The sequence below is a fragment of the Mustela nivalis genome (assembly GCF_964662115.1).
Source record: "Mustela nivalis genome assembly, chromosome: 13".
In the NCBI taxonomy this organism is placed as follows: domain Eukaryota; kingdom Metazoa; phylum Chordata; class Mammalia; order Carnivora; family Mustelidae; genus Mustela; species Mustela nivalis.
Window position 1 is genome coordinate 5,196,798 of NC_139032.1, and position 12,356 is coordinate 5,209,153.

General features: G+C 36.1%; 1 protein-coding gene across 7 annotated transcripts in view; it reads right to left on the reverse strand.

Annotated features, from left to right (window-relative positions):
* RIC1 (RIC1 homolog, RAB6A GEF complex partner 1) overlaps positions 1-12,356 on the reverse strand; it is a 142,625-nt gene that overhangs the window by 73,252 nt on the left and 57,017 nt on the right. For 4 of the 7 annotated variants that reach the window (XM_082694266.1, XM_082694265.1, XM_082694264.1 and 1 more), the window contains exon 3: positions 5,637-5,716. The exons of the other annotated variants lie outside the window; for them this stretch is intronic. In XM_082694266.1, coding sequence (XP_082550392.1) covers positions 5,637-5,716 — 80 coding nt within the window. The remainder of the gene's footprint in view (positions 1-5,636; positions 5,717-12,356) is intronic. 7 annotated transcript variants of the gene reach the window in all.

Genomic DNA, 12,356 nt, shown 5'->3' on the forward strand with positions numbered 1-12,356 from the left:
GTATACATATTGAAATCAAATTATACAATGTAATATTTTGAGAAGATCAAAGGGAATAAAAAATGTTAGGATAACTAACATACTTGTCAAGTTTACAAACTGAATTTATAACAAGGTACATTGTTAGAAATAACACTTTAAATCAATAGAGCCTTAAGGGGAAATAAAGCGGTTAAAGTTTATTTTCCAGAAAACACTAAAAATTTATTAGCAAAAAGGAAGTAACAAATGTTGAGGGAAACTTTCACATCTCTACTTCAGACCTTTTCTCCTCTAAATGTAATTAATTTCAGTAAATGTTCCTGCCCCTTAAATGTTTCAAAGGGTAAGCTGTGTTGAGGTTAGAAACTGTTCACCTCAATGAGCTATCCTCTACCTGCTGCCTACCTGACACTATTTCATTAACAGCTAGTAAGAAGTCTCAAAATCTAATATAAACTATGTTGGGTGTGCGAAAAAGGAAATGAGAGGTTTGAATTGGTTTTTTCAGGGTTTTTTGTTTGTTTGTTTGTTTGTTTGTTTTGAAGATTTTATTTGAGAGAATGAGCAAGCACAGCATGTGGGGGGGGGCAGGGTTGGGGGCAGAGAGGAGGGAGAAGCAGACTGCCCACTGAGCAGGGAGCCTGATGCAGGACTCCATCTCAGGAGCCTGGGATCATGACCTGAGCTGAAGGCAGATGCTTAACCGACTGAGCCACCCAGGTGGCCCAAAAGGTTTGAGTTGGTAGTTGTTCTGGAGTGTTTCTCGCCCCCCCCCCTCCCCGGAGATAATCTCTATATATTTAATATTTGATAATTAAATGTACTGAATTTTAGTATAACTTTTTTTTTTTTTTTTTTTTTTTTAGAACTTTGTCCTCTTACTAGTGAGGCTGGTGTCTGACAAAAGAAGTTGACAGTAAGAGTGGAAAGACAGAATAAAAGAAAAAAGTCTCTGCTCTTAAAGTATACATTATGATGACATATTAGTTGACATTATTTCATTATGATAAAATTAAATATGACTCACAGTTTCAAGAACTACTACACTTATATCAAATCAATACATCCTAATGCTATACACAAGTTATTTCTGATTTATCCCTGGCAGTTTCCTCCATAAATTTCAATGCAAGTTCCAAGGTATGAAAGAATAGGCCAAGGACCTTTAGCGGACAACTCTGTCCAATGGTCTGTGTAGCTAACACGAATGGACATTTTTATACAGAATGAAGTGTATAAAAAGATGAAAAACAAACAAATGAAACATTAATCAAAGAGTAAATGACCTTTGAGGCATAAAGAGTCATTTGATAAGACTGCCACAATTGTTGAAGGCTGACTCCCAACATGAACGGGATGGACGCTGCCAACACCATTATGTGGAAACTAGGAAAGATCACAGGACATCTGACCTGTTCTCAGGTGGAGCATATTGGAAGCTGATAAGCAGTCTAAGGTTAAGAACCTGTCATATAATACAGGGAAGCTGAGACACTCTAGAAAAACTCATGTGATGAACTCATAAAATTTAGAGAAGAGAAACAAGAGACAATAAGTGTCTCTACAATTGAGAAGAGTAGGACTAACTACTGGCCTCAAGTACACTACTGTTCACAACTGCTACGTATAAACCATTCCAGATCATTTCTCTGGTTTTTAATTCACTACTCCCCCCAAACCCCCAAGAAGCAGATGACCAGATGGGCATAAATAGGGCTGAGGCAGTAAAGTATTGGTGAGTAAGAGTATACACAGGCCAGCAACAGCACTTACGTCTGAATCACGGCCATGCCACTTGCTAGTGAGCGACTGCTGCTAAGTTAGTTGGCCTCTGTGCTGCAGTAGTTGTACCTAATCACCTCACAGGGTGTTACCAAGATTACAGGAGTCTGAAAAAGTGCTCAGAACAGTGTCCTGAACTGAGTTAAGTGCTCACAACGGCACAGATGACAAAGATACACTGTCAAAACTAAACATTTTTTTAAACTCGCCTCAAACCCGTGTATGAACCACTTTCCCAGTTTTAAAAACATGTACTCCTATAATCCTCCAAACAACTGAAGAAAAAATATTTTTATTCTTATTTTATAAATAGGTCCTACAGAAAAACTAAAGAACTAAGCAGACTAAGTAACCCAACTAGATAGCAGCCCAGCATTAAAATACACAACAGGCTCATTCCAATTCCCTGTGCTATAAAACTGTTTCCCTATAAGGTATTTTGTTTGATTTATGTAGCAGTTACTAGAAGTTAAACTGGAAAAGAAGTCAAATATTAAATATTATTTAAATATTAAAAATATTGTGAATTAAAATAGTGTAAATATTTTAAAAATATGTAAATATTAAAAATAAGTCACTTAACATATACTATACATATATAATTTACATATTAAATCACTTCTTATATACTTATGTATATATAAAATCACTTAAAATATTAGAAATGAAGTAAAAATTTGGTGAAGGAAAAATATATTAATAATAGTATTAACAAAAGCAGTTGTCCATTAATTTTCCCACATACTAGTCAGTTATCTAAACATTTAATATGCATAATCTCATTTAATCCTATGAAATAATTACTACTGCTACCTCATTCTACAGATGAGGAAACTGATTTTGGAGGTATTAAATAACTTGACATAAGTTATCTGGCTAAGAGAAGAGAAGAGTGGACATTCAATCCCAGGTCTACATAAGGCCAAAGCCTAGCTTTTTGGCTAAGGCAACACACAACTCATGCCATATAAAGGCCAAACACATTTTACTGAGCCACACACTGAAACCTGTGATCATTGAGCCCAAATTTTTAAAAATACATTTCTTTAGTTCTCTAGTCCAACATACAGTCAAACACAGCAAAGCTCATGCACCGTCTGCACTACTAGTAAAGGGGCATCCTCTGCAGTCTTAAAATCAGAAAGTAGAAACTTTTTAAATTCTCTGCAACACAGTGAGTTTCAAAATACCATTCCAAATCGCTGTAAACCTATGTAATCATGTTAGTGACTTGAAAAATGGAATACTAGTATAATTTATACTACGTTATATACTATACTAGTATAAATTAAGCATTTTCAGGCGCATGTCTGAATAGAGCAATAAAATGGGTTCAAACATGCTAGTTCAAAATGTACAAGGTAATTGAAGATGCTAATTACAACAGTTCTTCAAAAGGCTCACAAAATTATCACTTAGAATGAAAAAAACACATTATATATTATCCACAAAACTGAATTTAAAATTTATAAATACATCCTATCAAAATGTCTATAACATTTTAAACAGTACAATTTATATATTGAAGGGTTTTTGCATTAAAGATATTTATTGAAAAAAATCAAATTAGTACAAAAGATTTCCGAAATTCAACTTACACCTCAACTAATACTGGATTACCAAAACAAGTGGCTTATGGCATCAAGAAAATCTAGATAGTTTCTTAAAATCTATGATAAAGCATTCAGAGTTACATCCTACATGGCCTACATTAGCTTTTCCCAAACTGTTTTCTCAAGAATTTTGACAAGTATTAAACAATTTTCATAACACAATTTTTAAAAAACATTTTGGCTTTTCGTTATATTTTTCAAATACATTTTTATTATTATAAGATTTTATTTATCTGACAGAGAGTAAAAACACAAGTAGGAACAGAGGCAGGCTCCCCACTGAGTAGAGAGCTAAGCAGGGAGCCCGATGCGGGGCTTGATCCCAGGACCCTGAGATTATTGACCTGAGCTGAAGGCAGAGGCTTAACCCACTGAGCCACCAGGTGCCTGCAAATATGTTTTTTAAAAAAACACATTGAATATAGTGTATGCAAATCAAAAATTCTGGAAAATTCAAGAGTTGAAAGAAGATGAAAAAAATCACAACAGTTCTACCATTCAGGAGCAATTACTATAAATATATACTACTCTGTTTTTTTTAAAGAGAATATTTGTTTTCTTTTGCAAAGTTGATGTGGTCATATTACATACATAATTTAGTGTGCCTCATTTCTTCTCTTGGCATTTAATATGGTCAAGTTCTCAAGTGTGTAAATTTTTCTAAATATATTTAATGACTGCATAGTATGTGGGAATATACCACAGTTAACTTCCATACCAAAATTCTGTATCATTACACTTCTGTGTATATCTACTATTGGAAGCATGTAAGAACATATTTTGACAGTCCTCTGCTAGCACAGTAATAATTAGAAAAGTAATAATAATATTTTTACATATTGGGGCACCTGGGTGGCTCAGGTCATGATCCCAAGATCCTGGGACTGAGCTCCATGTCGGGCTCCATGTTCCATGTTCAGTGGATTTTCTTGAGGATTTTCTCTCTCCCTTCCTCAGCTCACATGCACTGCCTATGTTCTCTCTCTCTCTAAAATGATTAAATCTTTAAAAATATTTTTTAATTCTTAAAAAAAAAAAGATTATTTTTACATATTAAAATATGTAGGTTTCAAAAAAATTTGTATTTAATGTTTTGAGTTACTAGTGTTTGGTCTGAGTTACTAAATAAAAATTTTCTCTTTTTTTTTTAGTTTTATTTCCTCTTATGAGATCACTTTCACCTATTTACCTTTTGAAATCTTTGTGTTTCTTAGCAATTTATATGTCTTCTTAAGATGCAGTTTATTAAAAAAATTATATGAAATACTTTATGAAATAGAAAAATAGTTTTTAAGCCTTGGTCCTATTTACTAAGAAAATTTTCCCCAGTTTGCTGCCTTTTTAACATTGTTCTCTCTTCCTATTAATTTTCAGAAATGTAAACTTTCATATATTGAAATCTACTTTCCCTCTAATTTCTTACATATCCAATAAAATCTGGCCATCTCCACCATCCATCTAGAAATGTAATAAATATTTATTTATAGAGTCATCCAGCTTTAATGGTTTGTTGTTTCTTAAAAAAAAGCGGGGGGTGCTTAGAGTGGCTTAGCTGGTTAAGCATCTGCCTGTGGCTCAAGGTCCTAGGATGGAGCCCTGCAGCAGGCTCTCTGCACAGTGGCAAGTCTTTCCCCTCTGGCTCCCTTCACCGCTGCTCATGGTCACTTGCTCACTCTTTCTCATTAAATAAATAAAATCTTAAAAAAAAAAAAAAGGATATGTTTTAAAACTGTTATGTCCTTTTATTTTAAAAGCTCTTTCCATAAAACATTCTTTTCTTTCAAATGTGGGGCAAAAAAGTTAAGGAAAAGAATGAAAAATATACAGAACAACATAGTTTGAAGATCAAAGTCCTTGTTCTTTCAAGTTCCATCCAAGAGTTAACCACTGTTTGGGGTACATATTTTCTCCTACGCACATACAAAAATATACAGAACGAAGTACCTATACCTTTCCTGATTTTCCCTCCCTTCCCTCATGACATTTTTAGCTCCTCCCTAATAATGCTTGATTATATTAGTAGTGACCCTGAATGTCCAAGAAGGGATCTATAGTACATTCACCCAAGATTCTCAGACATTTTTATTCTTTATTCAATTAATCAATGACAGCTCAAAGAATTGGTAATTTTTGAAATACGATTTTTAAAGTACTGGCTTGGCTTTATTTTATTCACTTCAGACAATGCAAAACTGGAATGTTTTTATGAGTACAAAGAAGCAAACCAATTACTAAAAGAATGAAAGACAACAAACTTACTTGGGATACACTGGTTCATAGAGGTACTTGTCCCCTCTTGGAGATGTAATATGAAAAAACAAGATGTAGCCATATGCAGTCTGAAAGATAAATTTTATTTGCCATGAATTAAAGGGTAAGGCTATGACTAAAACCTTAAATTTTATTTTTATATATTCTCACTTTGAAAACACTTCTCTCGTGGGAACCCTCTTTTGAACAGCTATAGTCTATACAATTTAAAAATGGCTTTAATATAATCCATCTTGTTTAATATAACCCATGAAAAAGAGCTTTTATATTTTAATACTTCATAATGCCATTGAAATCGATAGTTTATAACAGATTGTAGACCTTAATACTCTAAAATATTTATAGTATTCAATAACAGATGATTATTTTATAAAATATACATAGCTTTTTGAACTCTGCAATATGGCAAATATTTTTTCCTAATATTTTAAAACAACAATGTCACCAAACAGTAGTATTATGATAAAGTTCACTCAAAGTTTACACAATATAACTTCAGAATAACATATTTATATATATTTCAAAATCAATCAATTGGCCTGTTTACTATAAAATATACTGAGATACAGAAGATAAACAGAATCCTCATTTCCAAATTTGAATACCAGTTTATTTTTCTAAGTTAACAAAATACTTTTAAAATATAAATTGTACTGAAACATTACATAATCATGGCACATATCTGTCAATTGTGAGGTTCAAACACTTTACATTTGTAGAAAAACACACAATACTATATTTAGCTGTTTCTAACCATTTTCAAGCCTGAGAGAAGTGGCAACTGTTTGGCCCAAACTACTAAATATTAATACTGAAGTGTTATTTTAGAAGCAGGTAAGCTTTATCCAAAGTACAAAGAAAATGGAAAAAAATTATTCAACGTTTCATATTTCTTTCTAGTACTTGCTTCTGTTCTTCACTTAAAAGAATGCCAGAGGAAAAACAATTTCTTCAGCAATCAGGTGTTTTGTTTAAGCTATAAACTTTACTATTTCATAATATACTCCAAAATTCTACTTTAATATATTGGGACACAAAACATAAGAGGCTGAGATCATCATTCTAATTCCTCAGGTGCAATTTTACCTTCTTCAAATGTGGAGAATCTAGGACCAAAGGAAAACAGATTCAAATGAAACCATAGCAGACATCATAACCTCTACACAGAGTAGTGACTTTGAAATTTGTAAACTGTATTATTCACTTATATGGCGAGAAAAGTAAAATAATATGGTCCACCATTTACATAAATAACATACAAATGCTGTCTGGGAAATCAGTCACTCAAGGTCAAAAATTCAACATTTCAGAATATCAAATGCTAATAATATACTCATAATTTTAACAAGTGCTTAGAAGATTATAATGCCAGGAAAAATAAAGCATCATTTTGCAGCAGTATTTAGAAATTTTATGCACAGGGTATACTAGAAAAAATTACAAAGAATGGCTTGATTGACTATACCAGCATTTTGTAACAATCTTTACTAGGATCTCTAGTTTCACATGTATATAAATGCTATATACTTCCAGATCTCACTGACCTTTTCCTAAACAATCCTGTCCTCAAACAAGTCTAGGAACAATTTTAAAAGTTTTGGAAATAGATGATCATCCTTAAAAAGTAGCATCTTTGGGGAACCTGGGTGGCTCAGTGGGTTAAGCCTCTGCCTTCGGCTCAGGTCATGATCTCAGAGTTCTGGGATCAAGTCCCGCATCGGGCTCTCTGCTCGGCAGGGAGCCAGCTTCCTCCTCTCTCTCTCTCTACTCTCTCTCTCTCTCTGTGACTACTTGTGATCTCTCTCTGTCAAATAAATAAAATCTTAAAAAAAAAAAAAGTAGCAACTTTGTTGTTAACTATACTGTTATTATGTAGTGTTACAATGGCTTTTCTCTTCCCACCACCAAAATACTGCAAATAAGCATACAATTACTGCTTCTTCTAATATGCATCCCCATTGTCTGCCTCTTGCTCTCTCTCTCTCTCCCCCAAACACACACATACACACACACACCCCTAATCTTAAGAAAATGAAAAGATAAAATAAAGAACCTCGGAGTCCTCTTTCCCAGTATCATCCTATATCTCAATTTTTTTTTCCTCCAAGACTTATTTTACTAGATTCTGTGGTTGCAATTGCAAAGGCCTAGAAATTTTTCTAGGTAACTTGAGTGACAAGTCCTTATGTCTCTTTCTTTTGTATATCAATGAATAAGGGTCACAGACATACAAGGATAAAGGTTATCAAGAGGGTAAGAGAAATCACTACTTAAATAGAGAATGGCACAGACTTGTCTCTAGTAACACCACTTAGCAAAAAAAGAACTTTCCCGAAACAATTTTAAGGGATATTAATAATGCATTAATGATTCAGAGAGGGATGAATATTCAGTCAGAGAAGCTTCTTTTTTTTTCAACTGCAAATTGCAAACAGAGATTTGAAAAACCATGCAAACTACCTCAGATAATTCCAGTTTATTTTTTTATTATTATGTTAGTCACCATAAAATATACACTAGTTTTTTTGTTTTTTTAAAGATTTTATTTATTTGACAGACAGAGATCACAAGTAGGCAGAAAGGCAGGCGGGTGGGGGGGACAGACTCCCTGCTGAGCAGACAGCCCCATGCAGGGCTCAATCCCAGGACCCTGAGATCATGACCTGAGCCGAAGGCAGAGGCTTTAACCCACTGAGCCACCCAGGCACCCCTGTTGTTTTTGTAAGATTTTATTTATTTGATAGATAGTGAGAGCAGGAACACAGCAGGGGAGTGGGAGAGGGAAAAGCAGGTTTCCCGCGGAGAAGGGAGCCAAATGTGGGGCTGGAACCCAGGACCCTGGGATCTGACCTGAGCTGAAGGCAGATACTTAACGACTGAGCCACCCAGGTGTTCACATCATTCGTTTTTGATGCAGTGTTCCAGGATTCATTGTTTACGTACAACACCCGTGTTCCATGAAATATGTGCCCTCCTTAATATCTCCCACCAAGCTCACCCCCCTCTGAAAACCCTCAGTTTGTTCCTCAGACTCCATAGTCTCTCATGGTTTGTCTCCCACCCACACCCACCCCCGATATCCCCCAATTCAGTTTTCCTTTCCTCCTCCTAATGTCCTCCAAGTTATTCCTTATGCTCCATAAGTACGTTAAACCATATGATAACTGACTTTCTCTGCCTGACACAGTTCACTCAGCATAATCTCCTCTAGATCCATGCTGATTCAACAGTTGGGCATTCATCCTTTCTTATGGCTGAGTAATATTCCATTGTATATATGGACCACATCTGCTCTATCCATTTGTCTGTTGAAGGGCATTTTGGCTTTCTCCACAGTTTAGCTATTGTGGCCATTGCTGCTATGAACACTGGGATACATATGGCCCTTCTCTTCACTACACCTGTATCTTTGGGGTAAATACCCAGTAGTGCAATTGCCGGGTCATAAGATAGCTCTATTTTTAATTTTTTGAGGAATCTCAGCAACTTTTCCAAAGTTGCTGCTCCAACTTGCATTCCCACCAGCAGTGTAAGAGGGTTCCCCTTTTGCACATTCTCTCCAAAACTTGTTGTTTCCTGCCTTGTTAATCTTGGCCATTCTAAATGGTAAAAGGTGGTATTCTCAATATGGAGAACATCGGCAGCAACCTCTTCAACATCAGCCACAGCAACTTCTTTCAAAATACATCTCCAAAGGCCAAGGAAGCAAAAGCGAAAATGACCTTTTTGGACTTCATCAAGATAAAAAGCTTCTACACAGCAAAGGAAACAGTACAAAATAAAGAGACGACCCACAGAATGGGAGATGATATTCGCAAATAACACTACAGACAAAGGGCTGATATCCAAGATCTATAAAGAACGTCTCAAACTCAACATCCAAAAAACAGATAATCATGTCAAAAAATGGGCAGAAGATATGATCAGACACTTCTCCAATGGAGACATACAAATGGCTAGCAGACACATGAAAAAATGTTCATCATCATTAGCCATCAGGGAAATTCAACAGTTTAAAAAGAAGAGTTTGAAATCTGTAGGTGAAATGATATTATTTATCATTGTCATCATCATCATCATCATTATTATTAACATAAAATGTATTATTTGTTTCAGGGGTATTATTTGTTTCGGGTATGTGATTCATCAGTCTTACACAATTCACAGCACTCACCATAGCACATACCTTCCCCAATGTCCATCACCTAGCCACCCCACCCCTCACAAGCCCCTCCACTTCAGCAATCCTCAGGCTTGTTTCCTGAGATTAAGAATTTTTTATGGTTTGTCTCCCTCTCTGGTTTCTTCTTCATTTTTTCCTCTCTTCCCCTATGACCTTCTGCCTTGTTCCTCAAATTCCATATATCAGTGAGATCATATGTCAACTGTCTTTCTCTGACTTATTTCGCTTAGCACAATACCCTCTAGTTCCCTCCATGTCATTGCAAATGGCAAGATTTCTTTTTTGATGGCTGCATAATATTCCACTGCATATATGTACCACAACTTCTTTATCCATTCATCTGGTGATAGATATCTAGGCTCTTTCCATAGTTTGGCTATTGTGCACATTGCTGCTATAAACATTTGGGTGCACATGCCCCTTTGGTTCACTACATTTGTGTCTTTGGGGTAAATACCCAGTAGTGCAATTACTGGGGCATTAGGGTAGCTCTATTTTCAACTTTTTGAGGAACCTCCATGCTGTTTTCCAGAGTGGCTGCACCAGCTTGTATTGCCACCAACAGTGTAGGAGGGGGGTTCCCCATTCTCCGCATCCTCACCAACATCTGTCGTTTCCTGACTTGTCAATTTTAGCCATTCTGACTAATATGAAGTGGTATCTCATTATGGTTTTGAGTTCTATTTCCCTGGATGGCATTATTATTAACTGCTTGTTTGTATTTTGCTTTGTTGGACATTTTGGAAGTTTCTCCTTGCTACTCAAAATTAAATGTATTTTAAAAATTATTTTATGATTGATGCATGACATACATCATATAAAAGCAATTTTCTATAAACAAGAAGAATTTAAATCCAGCTGTGTCCTGATGCAAATCAACTGTTACATAAAGCTAATGCTTCACCTGTAGGAAGCAATCCCAGTACCTTCCTCTACCATTATCCAATCAAGGATTCCACTGGACATGAATTCACCACATACTTCAGAATTCAAGTCATTGTGCATTTCTTCCTTAGGACATGCTACTTTTATCATGAAGAAGAGGAGATTCATGCATCTGGGCTCAACGACCTGAGTGATGCATCCCAAAGATTTCTATAATAATTAATAGACAAGGATTTGATGATTTAGAGATGCATCTTTTATCCCAACAGACTGTCATGTTAGGCTTCAAATAAGGCTGAAATAACAGATTAGCACTATTTTTTTTTTTTAAATTTTATTTATTTGACAGAGGAGATCACAGGCAGGCAGAGAGAAGGGGGGAAAAGCAGGCTCCCTGCTGAGCAGAGAGCCCAATGCGGGGCTTGATCCCAGGACCCTGAGATCATGATCTGAGCCGAAAGCAGAGGCTTATTAACCCACCGAGCCACCCAGCCACCCCACTATTTAATTCTTTACACTGGTTTGTAAATGGTGTTTAGTGTTTTTAGCTTCATTTATTATACATATTCAAATACATAAAATTAATCACACAAATCCTACCATGAAGACAATTACGTACCACTTCTGTATACAGTATTTTAGATTCTGTACATTCACACACATGAATATATTTCAAAGGGAAATGATAAAAACAGCTATAAACAACACACAACTCAAAAATAAGTGATGAATCTTTTGACATGAGTACTCAACAGAATGATAATTTCTAATACTTACTACAATACTTTTATACCAGAGTACTAATTTAAAAGCGGGGGGAGCAGCTTCTGTTTTCAACTAAGATGATGGATGAAGGTGAAGCCAATTTATGCTCCCATCTAAAAAAACAAAACAAAACAGAAACCTGCATAAAACCCGAAACAATGGTTTTCCAAACAGCAACGCGAAGCCAGGAGGCCAGGGACCCCTGAGAGAGGAGGCGCGATGGAGTTCTGTAATTGCCCCGCTTACTCCCTTGGGAAAGTTTCCAGGTCTCAGCACTGAAACGGGGAACTAAAGCGGAGCCTGGCAGACTCCCTAACTTGAGACGAAGTTGAGGGCCCAAGAGGAATAAGGCAGCTACAATTCATACAAAAAGTACCAGAGAGGAGAGAGCTGCACACAGAAAAAAGCCCGAGAGTACCATACACAGGCATGTGCGGAAGCGACTCCAGTCGGGAGAGAAGCCAAACCAAAAGGATCAGTGAAGAGAACAGCGCTCGGACAGTGCTGCCAACAGTGCTGGCCCACAGTCAGACGGCAGCCCTCACAATTCACAGGGAATTAGTAAGAATGCTCAGAAAAGTAGTCCTCAGGTATTCCTGTGGTCATCTTAGAAAGGTCTGACCTCAGTAGTGGGGAATAATTAGCTTCACTGAGTGCTCTTCTAAACCCATATTACAAAGCTTAAGACATGAACATCCCTGACATCATCCGAGTAATCGTCACTTCATACCAGAACAAAACTCAAGATTTATAGGACCACAAAAATATCCATCAGACAACAAAGTAAAATAACAAGGTCTGGCATCCAAACATTACCACATATGCAGATAAGCAGGAAGACACGAGACACAATGAGGAGAAAAACCAGTCACATC